The sequence below is a fragment of the Aristolochia californica genome, unplaced genomic scaffold (assembly GCF_029961685.1).
Source record: "Aristolochia californica isolate CCGP_79_NKW_82.1479 unplaced genomic scaffold, dmAriCali1.0.hap1 SCAF_4, whole genome shotgun sequence".
Lineage (NCBI taxonomy): Eukaryota > Viridiplantae > Streptophyta > Magnoliopsida > Piperales > Aristolochiaceae > Aristolochia > Aristolochia californica.
Genome location: NW_027182103.1, coordinates 44922299 through 44945130, shown reverse-complemented (window position 1 = coordinate 44945130; position 22832 = coordinate 44922299). Strand labels below are relative to the sequence as shown.

The 22832-nt window shown below is 37.6% G+C and overlaps 4 protein-coding genes across 4 annotated transcripts; 2 read left to right on the top strand and 2 right to left on the bottom strand.

Moving 5' to 3' along the window:
• The first annotated feature begins 1144 nt into the window (after positions 1-1144).
• On the top strand, positions 1145-9922 carry LOC137962693 (protein NLP3). The gene is made up of 4 exons (XM_068809706.1): positions 1145-1416; positions 3236-3303; positions 4619-4764; positions 9215-9922. The coding sequence occupies exons 1-4, from the start codon at positions 1296-1298 to the stop codon at positions 9828-9830; spliced, it is 951 nt and encodes a 316-aa protein (XP_068665807.1). The 5' UTR covers positions 1145-1295; the 3' UTR covers positions 9831-9922.
• Positions 9923-13088: 3166 nt separating this feature from the next.
• Positions 13089-14643, bottom strand: LOC137962726 (glucan endo-1,3-beta-D-glucosidase-like). The gene is made up of 4 exons (XM_068809758.1): positions 14452-14643; positions 13798-13826; positions 13383-13617; positions 13089-13294 (listed from the first exon to the last, which is right to left on the bottom strand). Exons 1-4 carry the CDS (start codon positions 14516-14518, stop codon positions 13263-13265), a joined length of 363 nt encoding a protein of 120 aa, XP_068665859.1. The 5' UTR covers positions 14519-14643; the 3' UTR covers positions 13089-13262.
• A 1268-nt stretch (positions 14644-15911) lies between these two features.
• On the bottom strand, positions 15912-18875 carry LOC137962588 (uncharacterized). Its single transcript, XM_068809545.1, has 6 exons — positions 18678-18875; positions 17605-17829; positions 17124-17300; positions 16761-16985; positions 16535-16663; positions 15912-16402 (listed from the first exon to the last, which is right to left on the bottom strand). The coding sequence occupies exons 1-6, from the start codon at positions 18768-18770 to the stop codon at positions 16160-16162; spliced, it is 1092 nt and encodes a 363-aa protein (XP_068665646.1). The 5' UTR covers positions 18771-18875; the 3' UTR covers positions 15912-16159.
• A 340-nt stretch (positions 18876-19215) lies between these two features.
• On the top strand, positions 19216-22619 carry LOC137963848 (peptide methionine sulfoxide reductase B1, chloroplastic). Its single transcript, XM_068811065.1, has 5 exons — positions 19216-19419; positions 21442-21553; positions 21739-21804; positions 22036-22233; positions 22320-22619. The coding sequence occupies exons 1-5, from the start codon at positions 19236-19238 to the stop codon at positions 22345-22347; spliced, it is 588 nt and encodes a 195-aa protein (XP_068667166.1). The 5' UTR covers positions 19216-19235; the 3' UTR covers positions 22348-22619.
• Positions 22620-22832: the final 213 nt, after the last annotated feature.

Here is a 22832-nt window from a genome sequence, read left to right as displayed (position 1 = left end):
TAACTCGAATTACCACCATAAGCCTCCCCTATAGTGGTGAAGGTAGGAACGTTTTCCTCCAACTACTTGGATAGGGGATAATTAGATCATTTCTTAGTTGAGTTCATAAAGTTTGATAACTGAACAAAACAATGTGGACTAACTAAGTTGATCGTTTTTCGTTTTCCCAAAATGTGGAGACGAGTTTTGGCTTAATGGAACTTGATTCAAATTGATGTTTTAACTTGTGTTCTTAGCTAATACAACTCAAAAGACCGGTCTGTTAAGTGCGGAAAGCCAAATACCTAACCCATCAGTGGACCAGGAGTGGACGGAACCTAACCCAGGTGGACCGGAACCACCTAGCTCTGACAATATATATAACAACCTGATTTTACCTAAGATCATTTAGGCCCTATTAGTATTTTTTATATGAATAATTTACGTTTTCAAGGACCATTAGTGTGTCATATAAACATTTTTCTAGTTCTAAATTCTTACTAAGAAAATCATATAATTTTTCAAATAAGATTTTCTAGCCAAGATGAGTCAGAAAAACCATATAAATTTTATTTGAATAAGTATTTAATAATTGATGTTATAATACTTTCAACTCAAGGTAATTTTGTATTTGATATTTTATTTTACTGAAATTTGATCGAATAAGTATGATAATGTATGTGATTGATTATTAATTTTTATTTATTTCCCTAAAAAAGGTAAAAAAATCATATAATTTCCTAGTAAGACACTAATAGAATTCTATCTGAAGGTTTTTTGAAAATACATATGCTAGGAAAAACAATATACCTTTCCAACTAGGGGCATTAACGAGGCCTTAGTTTTTTCTCTTGAAAATCAAATTAATTTGATTCGTCAAATAAAGTTTAAACAAATTAAAGAGAAATTAAAGTGATTCTTGTCGTTGTTCTTCATATTAGTTATTTTTTTTGTAGGCGTATATGCTTCCTCTAAAAAACAGTACTTTATTAAAGTGTATTTTTAAAAATTAATCCAAAGCTACTTTTTCGTTGGAATTAGAATTCTTCCAAACCAAATTGAGACGGACACCAAATGGAAAAGGGAAAAATAATTAAAGAACACAAACGCTCTCACATGTGACTATGTTTGTAGTTTGTTCTATGCATTAGCAACTGTTTGGTTTTATCAGAAACAAGGTTTGAGACATGAGCCTCAAGAGGCATCGGAGGTGTTATTTTTTATTTCATTTTAATTTTATAATTTTTCTTTAACTAATATCTGTCTGAGCGCTGCGCAGCGCCTAAAAAGCTTGCAGCTGGGTGAATCTAATCTGGATGTCTGAGTCGGGAAAGAGTTTACAGGAGAGTGAAAGCGTGCCAATCAACCAGTCCCTCTCTTTTAATGATGTCGCTAAGTTGTTCTCGCTACCCATAGCCGAGGCGGCTAATATACTAGGTAAAATTTCTGACTCCCCATTTGTTTGTCGTCCGGATACTCGACTCTATACTGGTTTACTGTCATCTTCTAATCCTCCTCTTCTGGGTTTTCTTTCCCCACTCGTATGATGATTATTTCATGTGGGTTTTTAGTTTTTTTACACGAAAGCTGTTGACGGACTGGTATTTGCATTTTTAGCTTGACGCCCTCACAGGCTTAGAATGGTGGAGTTTTCATGTTCAGGCGACACTCCGTCGATCGTTATACAACATCGCGAGAAACCTGTGTTCTAGAGCTTTGCGTTTTGTGCGTTCTCATACCCGTGCGAGTAAACTTTTCTTTAAACGTGACATCGAGTGTGATGTTTTAGGTTTCTGTTTTACCAGCTCCGAGGATTCTCGGCTGACTGCGGAGATGTGTTGTGCGAATTACAACGGGACCTTTATGAGCCTTGTTCAATCGCCAACTTCCACCTTTTTTTTTGTAAATTCCATAAACAATCCGGATGTCCTTCTTTTTGTGATCATTTATGGTGTTAACTGATTGACTGTGCTCATATGGTTCAATCAAACATTCTGACAGAATGTTCTTCGACCGAACAATTTTTTGTGACTTCTACGTTGCTCTGTCTAAGCTGCTGCTTCTTCTTCTATGAAGTCTCTTATTTGGTTAATTAAGTGTACCATTGGAATATACATTTTCCTTTTGGTTATTTGCAATTTTGTTAAATTAAGTTAAGATTATTGGCAAAGCCTCATATGTGTTTCAATGTAGAATCTGTTGATATGTATGTCTTTTTTTTTAAAGATTATAATGCATATAGGATTTGTCATAATTATCTATTAATTTTTTGTCTTAATTTTTGAATAGATTATCCTTGAAGAGGGAAAAGTGGGGGTATGGACTGTAAAGCTTGTCTGTATTTTCACATTCTCTGGTTCAACTTTGCTTTTGCTTTCCCTCTTGAAACCTTCTCTTCCCCTATCTAAGTTTTTCTGTTTAAGTACTGCTTTGGGATTCCTTGAAAACCTATATTTTTCTCTTGCTCTTCACCAGGTACACTTCATAAAAGTTTTATTTGTGTTTGTGGTTTTGTCTTCTGAAGATTGAAAATATATTTAAATGAAATTCTTGTACACGGCAGTTTATCATGTCCAAGAGCAGTTTTTCTACTTTCTCTTGTTGGGCTTGCAGAAGCAAGAAGCATGAAAATTATTGGTCAGACTAGAGGAGAGTTTGTGCAGAAACCTCTATACAGTTGGAGCAATGATCTGATGGTGGTAATAATGATAGTTTACCATCTTGTTGTAAATGCGTACTGGTCGCTGAGTCATAGTTATGAGATAGATAAACTTTTATACTGGCCAAATATTGATATCAGGTCTGAATTGGTTGCACTGGTTGTAAGATATTGGAACATACTGAGCCTTTAGTTGGTTGAGATCAAATGGCTTCTGGTATTCCAAATTCTGGCCAGAAGCTTGTGGTAGAGTTTCTACATTTTGTTCGTTTTCTTCACTTAGAATTTCACAAACAAACAAGGAAAACGATACCAAAACCTAGTTGCATTTGAAATAATCTACTGAAAACGACAATGGCTGTATGAGTTATTTCAAAATAATTTTTGAAGCACAACTGTCAAAATTGTAAATTCAAATGTCAATGAGCTGCTGAAATGATCTCTTCTGTTAAAATGCTGTAATTTTATGATAAATGTCATACCCTTTGAAGGTTAAGAATGCCGATCATTATTTTGCTAACTTGATTTATCTCTATGTAAGAGGTATATTGTGACTTGAAGAATTTTATGGTCCCATGTTAGTGGTGGTCTTTGCAGGTGTCTGTAGCAGTGTCTTAAAGAAGATATGCCGTGATAATGGAGTTATAAGGTGGCCATACCGCAAGGTAGGCTCGTGAGTCTGTACATAGATCTCATGAAGAGTTGCTTTATTTGGGAACTTTTTTTCTTAAGGAAACTTTGTATGGAACTTTTGATGTGGCTACTGTCAGATATCCCCTCATCGCAAGCTCATAATTAATTATCATTTTCATTTGGTATTAATCATGGTTAACTCTTTGTTTATTTGTACGATGTTATACAATTCCTTGCATATTTAAAGCCCTACTGTTAGAGGAAAATTTAACCACACTTTTACAATGTTTGGATTTGGCATTTTTATGAGAAATCGCTAGGTTTGAGTTTTATGGAAAATGGTTAACATTGTGCAAAGATGAAATGGTGGCAAGTGTCCATCCATGGGCTACCCTAACTACTTTTGAAAGGTTTTTAGGTCATGAAATTATACAAAGAATATTGACTTACAGTTGCGACATAATTGAGCTGTCTTTGTTGTTCTGTAGGATGTGATTAATACCTGGAACTATGTGAATTGTATGAAAGTAGAAATTAATGGTTGACAAGCTTATCAAAGTTGAATTTGTATGGTGATGATTTATTATTACTATTATTTAGATTATTAATGTTATTATTCTTTGGGTAATTGCCTTCTGTTGATTTTACCAATATTGTGATGACTTCTACTACTATTATTACCTTTATTTAGCTAGTATTAATTTAATTCTTTTGAATAATTAGAAGGTTTTTTAAAAGGGGAAAAAAGTACACAGAGACAGCCGGAAGGCCGTTCACCCACAAGGTTCACTCATCTCTTCTCCCTCACGTGCCTAGAGTTTCACCGCATGAAGTTTGAAACATCACTTCAACAATTTTGACTGATACAGGTTATTTGAAATCGTTTTGATTCTTTCTTTCTTTTGTTCATTCTTTCTTTCTCTTTTCTTGTATTTTGGTTGTTGGTGGTTGTTGTGGGTGGGGTTGGTTGATGGCAGAGGAGAGCTGTTTAAATTATTGAAACAACATGAAGACCGGAGAAATTCAGTACTTGAAGTGGGGAATATTTGGGTTTTGTAGTATGAAGTAGAACAAATGTAGAAGAAAGTTACCTAAGGCCGTTTGGTCTAGTGGTATTCTGTTTATATTGCGTCAGGTCGCGAGTTCGAATCGCGCGACGCTCCTCTCAAAAAAAATGTAGAAGAAAGTTTCCTTCCTGAAATGCTTCAGCTGTGAAATATCCTCCTCTGTTCATTTACATATTGACTGCAAATATTTTAACTTTAGTAAATGGTAAGTTATTTAGATAATGCACTCATTCTTTACTCATGCTTGCGATCTGCTAATACCTCATGGCACATGCTATAGTTTCTAGCCGGGAAGACTGTTGAAGAGATTAAAAGGGATGCTGCTAGAGAAAAAAACAGAGAGCTTGCAGAGTTGGCAAGGGCGAGGAGAAAAGCAATGATGGAGGGTTCCACAGCAATGTCTCCAGCTTCTGTGCCATCAAATCCGTAAGCCATATGTCTGTCTTGAAGAAGAAATATATTTTACGATACCCTCTTACGCATGTATTGATTTGGAGATGCTATTCACTCTTGCAAAACGTGGCAGCTATCACTGATTAGTGAAAGACCATTAATGACTATGTTTTAAATTAATTCTTTTGGGTTTCAGATACTACTGTTAAAACATGTTATCTGGTGTTAGGAAGTAAAATGTTTGCTCTTCTGATACTCAATATTGCCCTCAATACTACTTTAATGTTTAGGTCGACAACTAATCTTGCCTGGGATGGTTATAGTTAAAATATCATTAGTGTGCCACTGAGAAGAGGTGATGCATGAAAGAATATAGTATTGCCATTCCCTTCTCACCGGAGCACGGATAAGATATCTTCTCTCTAATGGTGAATTGATCCTAAATTGTGTTGTCATCACTTTAAATGTTTTGAGTTTTTAAGGTCTATACACCAGTGACAGCTGATGCCCTCCTCTGCCACCTTCTATGACTTTTAGATGCTTAAATCCACAAATAAGTAGCAGCCTCGAAGCTCCATTCATCATTGAAGAGATTGAAGGAGTAATCAAATCCCTCTATTCCAACAAATCCCCTGGCCGAGACGGTTTTACTCCTGAATTTTGTAGAGCTGGCTGGGATTTCCTCAAAGACGACATCCAGATAACATTTACGGACTTCCACTCTCATTGCTTCACATCTAAAGCTCTTGGTTCAATTCCGTTGCCCTTATATTGGAAAAAGGTCATGCTAACGCCTCAACTGATTTTTGTTCAATAAGCCTTATTTCCAGTGCCTATAAAATAATTGCTAAAACCCTTACCAGTTGTCTCAAGCCTGTCCTCTCTTCAATCATCAATGATCATCGAAATGCCTTGTCCACTGGTAGATTACTTTAAAAAGAACAACCTCGAGTGAGTCATAGTCAAACTTGACCTTGAAAAAGCATTTGACTGTGTTAATTGGGAACTCCTTGATTTCGTCATGCAAAAAGAGAAAAAGAGATTTGGTGAAAAATGGACGCTATGGATCAGAACATATATCTCTTCCCCCATTTTTTCCATTCTGATCAATGGTGGCAGACATGGATACTTCAAGAGTACTAGGGGAATTTGACAAGGTGACCCCCTTTCCTCATTATTCAATATTGTTGGTGAAGTCTTCTTAGTGTTATTCTTAATAGCTAAACAAAATCCCCCATTATTCAATATTATTGGTGAAGTCTTCTTTTTGTTATTCTTAATAGCTAAACAAAATTCATGGCTTAATCCAATTGATGATATTGAAGAAGATGATATTGAAGAATTGGATATTCCCATAATACAGTTAGCAGATGATACAGTATGTGTTTGCAAAGCTTCAATGGGCCATCCTCTCTCTGCGAGATCAGTACGGGTCAGAAAGTCAATAGGCAAAAATCTTCCCATGTCAATTGGTGTCTTCGTGGACTCTTGTGAAGAAATGGGCAGCCTTCTTGGCTGTCAAGTCTCTCAGCTTCCCCTTCCTTATCTCAGACTGCCACTGTTCACTTGTCAACCCTAAAATGCCGACTTGAGATCACCAATTCCGAATAAATTTGACACTAGGTATTCCAGTAGGAAAGGCAAGTTCTTCTCTAAGTCAGGTTGATTTACTCTGTCAAATCAACTTTGGCTGGGCTTCTGAATTTTCTCTCCATCCTTGAATGCCTAGCTAGTGCTGCCCAAATCAATTGAGTGTCTTGAGAGGAAATTTTATGGAGTGGTTATTTAACACCTCAAAGTATCATTTGGTGAAGTGATCAGACGTTTGAATCCCAAAGAATAAAGGTGGGCTGGGAATTAGAAAGATTAAGGACATGAACAATGCTCTTCTCTCAATGTGGATTTGGAGATATGGTACTGAAAAGAAAGCACTGTGACATTAGACAGCCGTTGCAAAATACAATTTATTACCCTGATAACTCACTTCCCTCAGCCTTAACCCATAGAAGGGCCTCTCCCATCTGGAGATCCGTTTTGAAACTGAGAGTGGATATGCAAATGGTCCGATACGAGTCAGAACAGGCAATCTCATTAATTTCTGGGCAGATACTTAGGCTTGGGGATAATGCACTTGCTCGGACCTTTTAGACCTTCCCAACTCCCTTCAGTCTCTCCAGGTACTCCTATATCAAAGTTGCTGATCTTGAGTAGTGGCTGGAATCTCCATCTAAGAACTGAAGGATGACAAAGCCATTCTTGCCAGCAACCTCCTGTTGTCCCTTGACTCAAACTTTACTGCATGGACGAGTGAGGAATCCATCTTCTGGACATGCTCCAAAAACGCTGAGTTTTCGGTTTTGTTTTTCTACAATCTAAATTACCTTCTGCCCATGAGGATGTCTTGTGCCAACACCAATTTGGAAGCTCCTGAGTCCCTGTAAAGTCCAATTTTTTGCTTGGTGTGTGATAAAAAAAACAGAATTCTCTCCTCAAGACAACCTTGAAGTGAGAGGCACTATGGTGATCAATTTATGCAGGCTATATAATCTCTCTAATGAGACGGTTGACCACCCTTGACACCTGGTACAGAAATGACCACCTATTTAATAACAGACCTGTTTTCACCACTGCCTTAATGCCTCTGCCCTTCTGTGGCAAAATTCTTTGGTGCATGCTGTCCATTATTACCAAATGGTGCATTTGGAATGAGAGGATTCTTTAGCAAGGCATCCACTCTTGAGGAGACCTTTGAAAAAGTCATTCATCTTATGCCCTCCTTTGTTGCTACTATGGAGCAATTCTGCAGCTTTGTAAGTGCCTACATCAGGGACAATTGGGCTTCAATTGCCTCCCTACTGCTGCCAAAGACTGCACCATCAAACACTGATCCCTGCCTCCTTGTGGCTCCATCAAGTTCAACTTAGATGATCGTTGCCAAAAGGGGGTCCTTTTTTAAGATAATCTGGCTTTTAGGTCTGCAAGAGTTTCTATTATTAAGTCTTGGAGGTTATCTAAGAGCTAGATTATGTGAGCCACCTCATTGGGATCAATAGCTTGTTTTTTTTAAGCCATTATGTTTGGTTACAACCAGCTTCCAATTGGACTTTTGTTTCTTCCAATGTTTATTTCTCTCCCTATATAAATCTGATCGATAAACCGTTTTTGTATTAGAAAATAGACTCATTGGTTTTTTTATAATTTGCATTATTGATGTCGCAATGTTAGAATATTGAAGCTTCTTACTGATACTCGTACTTCTTGCTATCCCACCTTTGTTATTTCAAATGCCAATTCCTCTTTATAGAAAAATTGGATTGCTTAATTTTTGTTGCATTGAAAAGTAAATTCACAAAACTTTTTTGGAAAGTACAATTTATAATATAAAAATTGTGGGATGATAGTGCCAAATTCATGGAATGACCGCTTTGATACCACTTTGGTACGAACCTGGAAGGAAGAGGAGGGTTTGCACGAATTTTAGAGTAAAAGAAGAATAAGGAGAACTCTAGCAGCTAAATGAAAAAAAAAAAAAAAAAAAAAAACGAAAACTAAACAAGCTTGAGGCAATATGGCCAGTCCTAATCCAATCTCCTCTAAATAAGAAAATGATTATGATCTCTTTAGGACTCCAAAAACTAAAAAAAATAAACAACTTTCTACTGCTAGGCAACTTCTTACTTCTAAGCAATTTCCTAAACAACTTCTACTCAGTGTGAGATATATTTTCCTAATTTAGCACCATGAGTTGAACTTTTCTCCATTCTTCCTATTCTACTCTTGAAGCATTAAAAATGCAATTACAAAAATAGCCCTTATTACCTGTTTGCTATCATGAATTGGTAATTACAGCCTATACTTTTTCATATTCCTGAAAATATTTTTTCGTTGTGGACAAAATAACTGCTAGTGCCATTTTCACTGCACTTCTTTTGATGCCTATCTCTGGTCTATGATGCGAGAACTGCAGAATTGCAATTTCTTTTGCGAAATATCCATATCCTAATCAACCTTGAAATCCTTACAACTGCAGTTTCAATTTCTTTTCTTTTCACTTTCTCTCACCATCTCACCTGTCACAGGCTGTTTCATGAATTCAAATGATTAACTTGACAACTGGTTGCAAAAACAATTTATCCTGTGCAAGGACATCTTATACCTTGTAATGGAACTTGTGATTATTAGAGACAGATCAGCTTGTTTTAATCATATATTATGTTCTAAGCTAATTCAGACGAAGTAATATCAAACAGTTTTGAATACTATAAATTTCTGCAGAAGAAAAATCAATAGAATAAGGAATTGAATAAGGGGTTTTAAGTTCTCCTTTCAATTACCCTGGTGTATATAAAGAATGCGAACCTACTGCTCCTACTCTCAAGCATGGGCATGGCTGCATCATTGTTAGCTTCTGTTGTTCTCTATGTATAAATTTGCTACTATTTCCTCTTTCGCAGACTAAAGTGGTATTCTTTTGTGAATCCAGTGGCATCCAGCATCAAACCACATCAGTAAATCCTGCAAAGGACGCTCCAAAGTTGCAGCAAGGGAGTCCGATGGCAAGCCCTCTATTGAAGCAGCAAGAAGCTAAACCTGTTCAAAATGTTAAGCCCCAGATGACAAACCCCAGCAGCACAAAAAATGTCACTACATACTTGGATGAATTCATGCACGGATTCCCATCCAACGGCTTATCACAAGTATCTAACAAATGGTGGGGTCCCAGTGAGACTGAAAAGACTACGGGAGAAGAAACATTGACTGACCAAACAAGCAAAGTAGAACATGAGGCAACTGGAAATACTTTAAAGGAAGTTATGGCAAAAGAAATGAAGAAAGAGCTGAAGGAAGAGCAGCTTGATGAATCAGTGAATGATGCAGCAGTGGTGACAGAAGAAAAAAGTGATACTGAAATTAATTCTGAATCATGTGCTGATGGCACACTCTTGTTGTCATCCGTGAGAAAAAGAGCTGCAGACGAAGGAAGAGAAGCATTGAAGCGTGGTCTTGCAAGGAGCTATGGAGCATATAAGTTAAGTAGGAAAGATCAGGTGTTGCTTACTCGAGTGTTTCAAGCTTCTTTCCCTAATCAATGGGGGTAGATATTTCCTTTCTGAAATGTAAATAAGATGTAGAAACTGCAATGCAATATGGGAAATACTTGTACTGAAATAGAGTAGATATTTGGTTTTCAGTTGAAGCTGTTCCGCTGTGTTTTATTCCTTTTTGTATGAACGTAAATAACCTAGGGAAAGAGAAAAATCAGAGCTATGAGATTCGTTAGTCGGTTTTCCGATATAGGCCGACCAAGACAAGCTTCATTAGGAAATTAAACTTCTACTCTCTAGGTGTCTGCTCTTGCTAGAAGGCAGTCTTCTGTCAAAATTCTCATTGTTCTATCTTGGAAAAGGGTCTTATATTTAACTTTCTTCTATTCGGTGGAGTTTATCTGGTAATGATTTAACTCTTTTAGCTATACACTATTTGTGGGTTCTTATTTTATTGATTTGAAGAGCCAACAAGGAGGTTTTATGCTTCCCATTTCTACTTTTCATATGTGAATATTGCTTCCTTGCTTGGATACTTCGTTAATTTCCAGAATTGGTTGGGTGGAGACAGTAGTAGCTGCTCTTTTCGTCAACTGAATTTCTTTTGGCTGCTAATCACATTTGATCGTCTACTGGAGTCTGGTGGATTAGGTATTCTGCGTGGTGGTTGCTTTTTCAGTTAAGCCAATATCGATTAATTGGTACCATAATTTCAGGAGTGATATAATCTTATTTTCCAACAGGATTTCAGGGTCTCTGAGTATTGGAAGGAATGAAGTTGAAGATTCACATAAATTTTAGGTCTACATAGTGAAGTTAATTTTCTTCAGAATAACGAGGATTGGAACCGGAGAAATTCTGACAGTTTTCGGACCCGGCTGAGCAAAGTTTTGTGGTTGGGGAAAAAGAACTTTGAATCCAGAGAGCAAGACTGGAGATTGACAATGATCTCTTGGCTGCAAACAATTACACACTGGTTAATCTTTGAAGAAATTCATCCTATCAGTTTTTCCATGGATACTGGGAATTTTTTCGTGGAAAGGAGGAAGACTCTGGTTCTCGATAACGATGATGTGTCTCGATTAAACTAGGAGTGAGCATATTCCTAGTTCCAGTGGTAGATGAAAGAAACTGTGATATCAGAAGCAGCAAAAGTTAAAAGTGCAATCATGTTCGCCAAGGGGCAAACACATGCCTCCTTTGCAGATAAACCTAAGATACTGGATATGAGACGAAGAAGGTTTGAGGGACCTGTAGTTGGTGGCAACATGACAAAAGAGAGGTTATTTAAAATGTAATCTAGAGGGAATTTCCAGATGACGAAGGTAAGCCTTTTTTATTTCTTCAGTTCAATTACACTTTTTTTTTGTCTTTCTGAATAAAGAATTACAGTTTTTTTACTGTAGCTTGGAAAAGGCTTTTAGGCGCTTCAGATAATACTTTCTGGAGAACTGGATGAATATTTGTACAAGGGAGGCACCAGATGGTATTTATATATAATGGTAGCTTAGAATTGCAAATTTGGGTTTGTTCTCTAGTTTTAATGTTTTAGTGCCTGATTGAACTTATTCCCTAATGATTGATGCAGGCTGAGTTTTGTTAGATACAGCTGTTTGGACCCCAGATACTCATATCCTAAATGTCGTTTCCAACCTACTGTTCTTGATCTTTTCACTAAATAGTCACAGTGAAAGGAACCTGCTTAATGGATTGGTCTTCAAAGTAAATTGCAGCACATCTTACATAAAAAACTATTAGAACACAATCAGGACAAAGAACTGAGAATTATCATGATTGCTAAAGTTTTGTCGGTGTCTTCTGTTAACTTAACTTGGCCATGGCCAGGTTGGCTTGTGCATATCATGAAAAATAGGCAATCCGTGAAACTGGTCCTGACACCATAAAGGAAGAGGACACTTCAGTTCCTCGAAGTTTTGATGAGTGCAACAACGAAATTGAGAACCTTACCTCGACTTTTTTACACTCATTTTCCCAGGGTTTATAAAGATGAACAGTAATATCTTTGCAGAATTTCTTAGAGCTTAAACAGGGTTTTCTGAATTGCTCGTTTCAGGCTGAAGATCAGAGAATGATATTTTCTTGGAACTTATTTCCTTGAAGAGTTCAATTGAGACTAGCAATTCATACTCTGCTTAATTAAGCTCAACAGGACAATCCATGGAGTTTCAATAGTAATCTTGGCTTCTTGAGAGGTCGTACTTGTTGTCAACATCAAATTTCTCCAATGCTTAAAAGCAATGTGTTTTCCAGTTTTCGATTCAAATGGCTCCTAGAATTTTTCCATTAAAATGATTAGTGTGTTGTTGTCAGAAATATCCTGAATATTAAGTACAAGCAGGTGATGTAACAAAAATTACATGAGGTAGGCCTTCTTCACCGGATTAGTAAGGAGAAACTGCAAACCCATGGTAGAGCTCCTACCTAAAGTCAGACCTGATGCAAAATTCAGTAATAAGGCTGTTCACTTTGGCATGAAAGATCGCAGAGGTATTACTTTTCATATTGCTGCCTCAGTTGAGTACTAGATCTCTTTCAGATTGCTCAGAACAGGTATGCCTCTTGGATCTTCGTTTTTTCATCATTTTTAGTTTTTTCTCTTTATTTTTTCACCAGGGAGCAATATATTAAGAATCAATAATATTATGATGCTGAATGCTGGTTAGCATTGACTGCAAACATGGGAGAGAGCCAAGGATGCACTGGGTTTTGCTCAAAGAGGCAACAATTATTCTATTCAGCTTGTTCAGAGTGCGAAATCTAATGGAGCAAGTACATCCTATTTGATCCTTGCTGTTGCCATTCCATCACCTGAGGTTATTATATCGAGTGGGGAATAAAAGCAGAAGCTTACTGGTTCTAACATATACACTCAAAGCAGAATCAAAAGAATTGTTTGGCCTGTTCATACACATCAGTTTATGGAAGAGGGCAAAGAGTTCTCCACTGTTAACTAGCCATTCTCTGACTGGCGGCTATTGCTGCAGTCTGTGTCTCTGTGGGTATAAAAAGCCCTCCATGAAGTCCTATTTGTTTCTGCATTCAGGTTGGAGCAATTCAAGTTTGGACCTATACCTGTTTCATGGCTACTTGAAGAAATTTTTGAACATCAGCATAAATCATTTTTGTCCAATTAAATGCTTTGTGTTGGGAGCCACCAAATGTCTGTTGGTCTTGTTGTTGGACAAGGTGGAACATGCACTTGTGAGGATAGTGAATTTCATACTGCCAGCATGTAGCTCTTTCTAATTTAGGAGAGAACATTTGGAATTATTGCAAATATTTCAAGTTACAGAGAAGGAAAAGAGGCATAATAGACCCAATTTCATTTATTTGGAAGTCAGGATATCGTCTGTATGAATCTATCTAAAACAGATTCCTTCTCTAATTGATGGGAACAACCTGATTCCAAAGGCAAAACCATGCAGGAACCACTTCTCTGCAATGGGCATCAATACATCAACAATGTTAGAGATAAGGATAGATGCAGTTGCCATAACCTGCAAAAAATGCAACCAGTCAATTCTTAGTTACGTCCTAAAAATAGGTTATCAAGCAAGATTGTGGAATATGGATACAGTTGCTTACTTGGGTCAGTCATAACAACAAGGGCAGAGTCTTTGAAGACACAGTTCCAAGGCTTCCTCCCCCTGGTCTGGTAATACAGATTCATGCTCACTGAAGCATGGTTAATTAAAGAGTTTGGGTAGAAACAGTTGAAGCCCTTTTGTATCACGCTACAATCCACCTGAGAGCAAGCCCAGTTAATGTTGGCCAGGAGAGTTGAGTCATCTGACGAGGGCTTTGCGACACACCAAGTTTTCTGTCATAGAAGCAAGTTACTGCCTGTGTCAGATAACACCATCTGTATAATCCTGATGTTTCATTTGCTAGGTGCTGGGCGATTGGGACGACAAAACTTCTTTTATATATTTTGTAAGTATTGGAAAAATTCTACAATAAAGCAGAGTTTCTGAGATAATATAGCGAAAAGAATGATTACCGTGGCTTGTACGAATTTGGATGTCCATCCTGCAAAAGAAAAAGAAATTTGATCAGCAAATTGTATGGTTGAAAAGTTTTTACTGCTAATGTCCATCTCTAAATAACTACAGATATCTCATTAGGAGGGATGCCATGAGCAGAAGGCCTAGCTTCCCAGATGGAAAACCCTCACTGTATATGTAGAGAAGCCATTTGAGATACTGAACAACCTTATGATCATTCGGCTAGCTAACTGGTTTTAGCGTTTAGTTCCAGACATCTTGAAGACTGGTAGACACAAATTTTGACGAGTATCATCATCACTAAAAGCTGAGTTCAAATTTGGAAAAACACAAGAATATAAAAAACGGGCACTCATTTTGGATCCACTGCAAGTATTAACTAGAAGAGACTTTGTTAACCATGTTGAAATTCACTTCAAGCAGAGAGAAATTAGCTCATTGATCTGAATAAGGGTCCGATCTAAAGAGATCGGAGGCGATATCACTGAAACATTTGCAAATTAAGTACAGTGCTAGCTTAGATCGGAAGCAGAGCGAATGACATGTAGTCATGAAAAATGAATACCCAATATCACCGACAACGGACATTCCAAGAACTAGGTGAAATCAGATAATGCAATTCAGAAGCAGCAAAAGCCAAGTATAAACACCTGAGCTGAACAAGAGGACCAGGAGAAAAAGAGAGAGCTTAGACAGAGAGCGGACCATCACAGCCATGACTCCAGAACTAGGAGGAACGATAGACGGGTCTGGATTGAGACTGGCTGATGGATAATTTAAAGTGGCGGTAACAGCTATATTCCATGGGTCTTTGTTGCCAAGAGCCTCGTTATTTCTGATTGAGGAATCTTGGGTGATGAAATCTTCTCAATGGTCGGTTTTAACTCTTCTTTTGAGTATTACCATCATCAGGCTTTGCTGTACTTCTATTTTCTTTCCCACAAGCAGAGGAAGGTGGGTTAAAAAGTAAATCTCGGATTTGGAAATCAAAGGAAAAAGTTCTGCTGTTCCTTGAAAGGTACCCTAACGCAGATCAAATTGTTCAGAAACAGCATGGCGATCCGGAGGTTGAAATTGCTCAAAACAGCTTTGCTTTGCGATATGCTTTTACAGCTGCTCGATTTTTGGAACCGAGCAGGCCGTGGTCCCTGCGGGCGACAGATTTAGACATTGAGATAAATCTTCTGTCTGGGTGTTTCGCTCCACCTCGCTCGATCATTTCCATCGATCGGTATCGGAAATTTATAATGGCTTGTGGTATTATTAATAGACCCACTGATTGGAAGCACAACTTCCTCTGAGCAATAATTGTAGGTTGAAAAACTTGCAGAATTATCCAAAATCAAATCCATTGACGGAAGCAATAAAAATTTTTGAACCTTTCACTCGTCTCGACTGGAGGCCACGTTATGTTCTTGGCTCAGACCGTTCATTCCAGAGTAAGCTTCGTTGCATTCACTCAGAAAGTTCCACCAAAAAACTCCACGAATCTCCTTACATTAAAAAAGAAAAACAAGAAAAAGAATCCATGAACAGTTCAGCATGCAGCACATCTCTGCATGGTGGAAGGAATGATAATATATGGAGAACGGATACGGCAGCGAAAGAATTGTAGAAGACGACTAATCGTGGAAGATGGGGTTAGCTATACAACTTGACAATCATGTATCATAAACCAGAATATAAAATAAACCGGAAAGATGAAGAAGGGATTTGTTCCAAACTCTTAGCTGGAACCAAGAACCAGAAGCATCACATTTCGCACATAGTCAAATTTTGACATTTCTCCAAGGAGTGCTGACTCTTAATTTTACTATAGAAGTTACTGAAACCCTTCGAACCTGGGAGAAATGGCTGTGTTTGAACTTCACGCGGGGCTTGATTACCCTTATCAGCTTCTGCCTCTGAATGAAGAGAAAAAAAGAAAGACAGCAACTATGGCAACTACGCTTATTGAAACAGATCTAATCTCTCGTGAAGTTTAGAAAACTAGTTCTGAGGCAACTGAATCACCTGTGCTCATCCTGCATCTACATGAAATCTTGAACACTCTCAATAGTAAGAAAGGAGACTGCTTCGGAAGAAGAGTTAATGTAAAAGAAAACAAATCACTGTTAAGCATTAATTTATTTGTATCTTACTTTCGTTTCTCATCTGTATCCATTTGACATTATAACATTCCGAACTTTAGGTTCCACACAGCTTTACGCAGAAACACCTTCCATAGTACAACTCCAACACAATGCTAAGTAAGTAGAAGAACACTGACATATCTCCTGACAGATCTAAAAACTTGTATACCCAACAGTATAAATTTCTCTTCTACAGTGGAGAGGAGAACAACTGGTATTTGGACCGTTACGGATGATATGGGCCAAATCTTTCTCTATCATGGGGAGAAGAATAATCAAGGTTTGGACCAATAGGGATGATCCCGTATGGGTTGATAGAAGGATGGCTCCCATAATAGTGCTTCTTAATGTGATCCATGTTAACCGTATCACTCATGCCTGGGATTTGGAAAATATCCTTGGTGTAGTTGAATAAATTTGGATATTCACGAAGCAGTTTCTTGTTGCACTTGAAATGAACAGCATAGACCTGTCAAAAAAAGCACCTCACAATTATTCAGTTGGATTATTTAAGCATTCGATAAACATTACATTTATTAGACAGCAGCTATAATAGTTTATGTGACTTTAACAATTTAGAGATCTTTTTAGTAAACGATACCTCATCGAAACGTATTAGAGTGACAAACAACCGTATATCAGCTTCTGTCAAGGTATTGCCACAAATATACCTATGTTTTTGAAGGATCATCTCACACTTATCCAATGCCTCATATAGCTTCACCATTGCCTGCCAAAAATACAAGTAGCATGAGAGTCAAGCAGGTTCTATTAGATAAACAATAATTCATTTTACTGTAAAGTAGCCATACACGAGGCATACTTACCTCTTCATAAGGTTCTTGTTTTTTAGCAAATCCACACTTGTAGACTCCATTATTTATGCTGTCATATACCCATTCATTCACCTGATCGATTTGGGCTTGCAGATGAAGAGGGTAAAGATCTAGATCAGCATTCTCCGCTACATCATTAAATTCACTGTTCAACATTCGGGTTATTTCAGCACTTTCATTGCTAACAATTGTCTTGAGTTTCTTATCCCATAAAACCTGCTCCACAGAATTTCAGCATGATCATATAATGAAAGGATAAGCAATCTAAAATATAATAACACAACCCATAATTAAACTATCAGGAAAAGATTTCAAATGAAATGATAATAAAAAAGTTCATACTACAACACTCACAGGAACAGTATACTTTCCAGCATAGTTTGCACTAGCAATCTCATAAAGTTCCCGTACAGTTTTAGCTCCATTCAGTGGGTCAGGTTCAGCGTTGGATTCTTCCTCAGTAGAGGCTGGAAAGACCCAGCCCATATGTTCATCAGTCTCTTTTGTCCTTTCCCATTTGGGTTTAACAGCCTGCAAAAGATGTCCTGCTTAAGCTTCAATGAAAAAGATGCTTGCAGTAGAAACATTAAAATCGTTGAAGCATTCCTGACTGGAAACTCTCTTGCCAGGTATAACCTGTTATATGGCATGCACATTGACTCAGCATCACCTATTGAAGGTTTCCAAGAAGGATGAGTCCTAAAATACATGTCATGAGTTTGAAGTCTCAAGACAGAAGACCTTTAAACCGGCAGGTGTGGGTATTATCCAGTGAGCATGTATCTCATATAGAAATCACCGCTGCAGGGCTTTAAAATAGAAGAGTAAGTTTTACCGTGAGACTGATGGCTTTCTCCAGCCCCTTTAACTTCAGAAATGCAAAGCATCTGGAAGCCCATGGACATGCATACGATATATACAGATGATATCTTCCAAATTCGGCAGGGAATTGAGATGTCTGATCCTTTGATATGAAATTGCGGAAGGTTGATGGAGTACGGTCAAAAGCACCAGTTTGTGACATCTCATCTAGTGCTGATCGTGCCATTTGAAGAGTATGCTGGTAACAAATTTATTTATTCAGAGATTTGTTATTCTTGGATAACCCAATCAAGCCTAAACCAGTAAAAACAAAGATTTCTCTCCTGAGCAATGAATGTCAGAGAAAAACAATGGCAGACAAGTATGAACTATCAACCACACCCTAATTCGAGTAACCATGGAAAGCTATATCCATGAGACGACAACGAACAAGGGATCTATCTGCTATTAAACATGATCCTACTGTTTCTATTTTTCATTCCAGTATAAAAATTCAGCACAAATAATTCGACTGTGATTTTCCAAGATCCCCAACATGGGTCCTCCACTCGAAAAGTAGACCTATGAGAGATAAAGATAAACGAGTTTATGATTTCTTCTCTGTCATCAAGCAGCAAATTCAGCAGATTAAGGAATAAACATCATAGCTACACTACATCAGGACAGACCCAGTACCCACCAACCCGAAGAGAAATAACAGAAAAAGCAAATAGAAGGAAGAAAACTCCAGGTTCCGATAGTTGTTCATCAGATTTTAATTGATCCAAAAGAAAAAGGGGGAATCAGTATTTCAACAAAAACAAAGTGACATCTACAATCAATCAAAAAGAAAAACGATGACAGCTCTTTAAGCGGAGATCATTTTCTTCGATTCTTCACAATTTGATCCACACAATGCGCGCAGGAATCAAACGGACCCACACAACATCAACTTCTTCAAGTTTAAACGAATTTCATGTCAACGATAAGGAAATTAAATTTAACGAGGAAAACGTAAACAGGGACGTCCTAAGTTCCAATATTTTTTTTTTAAAAAAAAGGACAAGAAAAACGAAGATACAACCAAGGCCTTAGTTTGGTGCTTACCTTGAAAGAGAAACGTAGGTGGGTGACGGAACTTCTCTGCAGATGAAAGACAAAACAGGGTCGAAACAAAAGTAACTTAATCGAATAATTCATACTTGACAAGCTGCGTCGGCTTTTGATCCATGTTCAACCATGGCGAAGGTGGCGCGGTGGCGGCCGGTTTAGTAATCCACGGACTATCTCGAATAATGATCTGTCACAGGGACGAGTCCAAATACTCGTATGAAAATTGAATCCAGGAATTTTAAAAAGTAATACTTATTTATGACTAATTAATAAATATTATAAATATTAATCTTTTAGCTAGGTTGGGCCTATCTGCTTGCGATTTATCCACAGAGCAGGCTTATGGCCCAAGCCCAATGTGATGAAGGTCTAACGGAAATAGGATTGTCAACTTGTGAACAAGCAGCAGCCAGCCAGCATGCGCTAGGTCCCAACCAACGTGGCCAAGATGAAGCCACGGATAAATTATAAATGCTATAAATAAATATAAATTGTAATAATAAGCGGCATTTTCCTTGACGCGAACTGAGAACCAAGTCTAGAAAATAGAAAATGGCTTTGAATCACTGTGTTGTCAACTCAGGCTTTTCAGCTTGCGTTTCTTCCATAAACCATGTGCACGATAGGGTTGCGTTTCTCTTCTCTGCTCGATCTCTCAAACGGAAGACGAGGTACTCGCGGTTCTGTGTCATGGGTTCGTCTCCATCTTCTTCCCAGAAGTCAGATTGCGTTCCAGGTTCGTTTCTTTTAGCTCGTGTATCCGGTGAATTGTTCCCGGTTGTCCACTTCTCTGTTCAGGTTACTTATATCCATTCTATTTTATAAATTTGCTTCCTCTGCTTCTTGTTTGGTTATCAGTGTCCTTTGTCTAACTGTTTGGTAAACAGAGGATTGAACAATTGAATGTTAAAAAGTTGGGTGGAAGACTATTTTTGTTTCTCGATAATACTTTGTTGGCTCTATCTCTTAGGGAAAGGACTAACGTTGAGAGAAAATAGAAAAAGTGAAGAAGAAGAGAATAAAATGGGAGAACTGGGAGAGAAAATAAAAATGTTTGAGTGATTCCTTATGGCGAGAGAACTATAACGACCTTAGGTGAGATAAGAGAGAAATTTTTTAAGTAAACTTCTTCTGTGAAAATCTTGTACATTTGGAAAATATCCCTGGACGCCTCCACGCTTTCAACATGTGGAGTCAGAGCCAAGGCTAGGCCTCTTTGCTGATGAAGATATTCGATGATTGGAATTATTGATCAAGAAGATCAAGTGGGTCTTACCAATTAATAATGGCAGAAATGGTCCTTCCTCCAGTTAATGACTAATTACAATAGTTAAACATTTAAATGAAAATTTTACTCTGCTTGCAAGATCTATGGGTGATTGTGGTAGGAGGTTTTGCTAGAACTGTTATCATAATTGTTGAAACAACAGCATCTGATGCACAAAGAAAAAGAGAAATTTTAGGAGAGAGAGAGAGAGAGAGAGAGAGAGAGAGAGAGAGAGAGATGTAAGCTAAATATTTCTCGATTAAGTTCAAGAGGATTTTTTTTTCCAAGATCATGAGATCTTTCCAAGTGTTGAATGTGTGGAAAAAAGGTTGTCCTCTAATCTTTTGGTAGCGAATTTTGTGATGCAAAAAATACATAACAATTATTGGTTACGGGGTGAAGGAAATAGGGAAACATTAGATTGTATAAGTATCACCAAATTTTTTTAAGATTTCTGACAACCAAATTCTATTATGTAGTGAAGTTTGTCCCTGAGGACCTATCTGGGATCTCTACTTAGTGGCTTGCTTCAGTCTGATAGACATGGACAAGCTCATACTGTAGTGATGAAGATGGATGTCATTTGTCATGAGATGATTGTGTTGATTAATGTAGACTAAAACTGCCAAGTGATGACTCTAGAGAAAGAAGAATGCTATAACTGAATAAGATTCAGGTGTTTGAGCAACGAATTTAATGAAGAGCCTGAAATTAAAACTGAAAAAAAATATTATTTCTGAAGAAGACTCTGAGTAGCAATCCTCATTGGTGACATATAAAGCATTGGTCAAAGCAAAAAAATTGTTATTATCTTGACATTGTTGGTCCCAACAATCTTATATCCGATACTCAGGATCTTTGCAGTAAATTAATATCTCAAGGTAAAGCTATTGTTTGAGATTCATCAAACAGTCTCTAGATAAAGGCCAAGATATACTTATCATCTTAAAAAACTGAAGACTGCCTACTATCTTGAAAAAAAAGACCTATATAGAACAACACATTGCGTCTCAGGCAGCTCATGGAAGGAGGATACAACATCAATCTCCAGAAATATTCTCTCAAATAAAAAAAAAAAAAGAAAAAAGAAAAAAAAGGAGGGTGATAGTTGCAACAGTAATCATGTCTAAGAAGTGGCTCTTCACCTTCCTCTGGACCATATATACGGATCTTGTGAATGTGCCTTACATTATCCTGAAAGATTATTCTTCACTGTGGCACCTACTATTTAGATATTAAAAATTTACTGACAGTGAATTATTCCCCAAAAAAAGAAAAAGATGAAAAGTTCGCTAGAGATCAATCACCAAACTAGGTATGTTAAGGGTGCAGTTAAAAGGAAAACAAAATAAGAAAAGCTTTACAGTCTGAAATTCCTGGGAAATCGGACGGGGCCATTGCAAATGGTACCCTGTAATACAGCAGGGCCTTCTGATGTTGCATCTATCTATCTATCTATCGATCTAAATTTTCCTCCATTTTGAAATCCAGATGCTGGCAGTATGGATTATTCTTCTATCAGTGATGATGAATGGAAGAAGCGACTAACCAAGGAGCAGTACTACATATGTAGACAGAAGGGAACTGAGAGAGCCTTCACCGGGTATGATCTAGTTTACTCTTCTGTTATCCAAGATTGATCAATCTCAATAAAAACAGTGAGACCCATATCACAGAACAAGAGAAAATGAATTTGATATATGCAGTTTCCTGTGCATTTTTATTTACTTGTCCAAGTAGATGTATTCTTTCTGTCTAAATTGTCACTGGTTTTCATCCTCTTTCTAGGGAATACTGGAACACAAAAACTCCTGGAACTTACCATTGTGTATGTTGTGACACACCTCTATTTGAGTAAGTACACCTCTTTATACTCTTGCATGTGACCTGTAACTTTAAACTACAAAAACGAAAACAGAAAGGAACTTCATACCCTCTTGTTCTTTATCTAATTGAGGATTAAGATTTGTCTTTCTGACATGGGTGGTAAGAGAGAAGTGCGAAATTTTGGATCTTTAGGTCTTCCAATGCAATGATAGTAATGGCAATATATTTTTTCTTGTTTGGTGGCTCTGGAATCTCCAGATCAAGCACAAAGTTTGACAGCGGAACCGGCTGGCCATCTTATTATGAACCCATAGGCAACAATGTGAAGTCCAAGGTGGACTTATCTATCTTTTTCATGCCTCGAGAGGAAGTTCTATGTGCAGTCTGTGGTGCTCATCTCGGCCATGTCTTTGATGATGGTCCACCGCCAACTGGGAAGCGGCATTGCATCAACAGGTAAAATCCCTCTTCTTGCATAAAGTTTCTGATACCAATGGAAATCTGATATTAACATCATATGCCTACCATGACCATTTCTGCAGTGCTTCTCTAAGACTGAAACCGAAATAGAAGCATTTGAGGAGTGAGGTCCAGCAGTGTCTAACCGTGTCTCTATGTGGCACTGCCACTGATTTTGCTGTTTCCTTGTGTACTATTATTTTTAGAGCTAAAAATCGTATACTTCCTGATATGTAACGACTATAAAATCTCAGCGCTGAGAAAAATGAAGTTGATAAATGTATATTTACATGGTTTTTACTTTTACAAGAATGGCAGCAGGCAGTAGACTGGTCCTATTGGGTCTGAAAGTCTCTGGAATGATTTGTTGAGAATTTGGGATAGGATGCAGTTAGATGTTTTCTCATGGTAGACCCAGAAAGCAGTTAAATGACAAACAGACGCTGGAATACGAACATGTATTCGTTCTCGACTGAAACAAGGGAATGCAAAGTAGCCGTAGGAAGAGGGTAGGCACAGGTAAGGTCACTTGAGCGCCTCTTCTTATTAAACTATCTTATAAGCTATCAATGCATCAATTTGGTTAAGAGAGGGCC

What these genes read in the sequence shown, in the direction of transcription:
- LOC137962693 (XM_068809706.1), top strand. Translation starts at nt 1,296, where the DNA reads ATGTCTGAGTCGGGAAAGAGTTTACAGGAGAGTGAAAGCGTGCCAATC. An exon ending in CGAGGCGGCTAATATACTAG is followed by an intron (nt 1,417 to 3,235) that starts GTAAAATTTCTG and finishes TGGTCTTTGCAG; the next exon opens with GTGTCTGTAGCAGTGTCTTA. An exon ending in TAAGGTGGCCATACCGCAAG is followed by an intron (nt 3,304 to 4,618) that starts GTAGGCTCGTGA and finishes CACATGCTATAG; the next exon opens with TTTCTAGCCGGGAAGACTGT.
- LOC137962726 (XM_068809758.1), bottom strand. Translation starts at nt 14,518, where the DNA reads ATGGCTGTGATGGTCCGCTCTCTGTCTAAGCTCTCTCTTTTTCTCCTG. An exon ending in CCAAATTCGTACAAGCCACG is followed by an intron (nt 13,618 to 13,797) that starts GTAATCATTCTT and finishes CTTCTATGACAG; the next exon opens with AAAACTTGGTGTGTCGCAAA. An exon ending in TGTTGTTATGACTGACCCAA is followed by an intron (nt 13,295 to 13,382) that starts GTAAGCAACTGT and finishes CATTTTTTGCAG; the next exon opens with GTTATGGCAACTGCATCTAT.
- LOC137962588 (XM_068809545.1), bottom strand. Translation starts at nt 18,770, where the DNA reads ATGAATTATTCGATTAAGTTACTTTTGTTTCGACCCTGTTTTGTCTTT. An exon ending in CTGGAAAGTATACTGTTCCT is followed by an intron (nt 16,986 to 17,123) that starts GTGAGTGTTGTA and finishes TCTGTGGAGCAG; the next exon opens with GTTTTATGGGATAAGAAACT. An exon ending in CTCTAATACGTTTCGATGAG is followed by an intron (nt 16,403 to 16,534) that starts GTATCGTTTACT and finishes TTTTTTTGACAG; the next exon opens with GTCTATGCTGTTCATTTCAA.
- LOC137963848 (XM_068811065.1), top strand. Translation starts at nt 19,236, where the DNA reads ATGGCTTTGAATCACTGTGTTGTCAACTCAGGCTTTTCAGCTTGCGTT. An exon ending in ACTGAGAGAGCCTTCACCGG is followed by an intron (nt 21,554 to 21,738) that starts GTATGATCTAGT and finishes TCCTCTTTCTAG; the next exon opens with GGAATACTGGAACACAAAAA. An exon ending in TGTGACACACCTCTATTTGA is followed by an intron (nt 21,805 to 22,035) that starts GTAAGTACACCT and finishes TGGAATCTCCAG; the next exon opens with ATCAAGCACAAAGTTTGACA.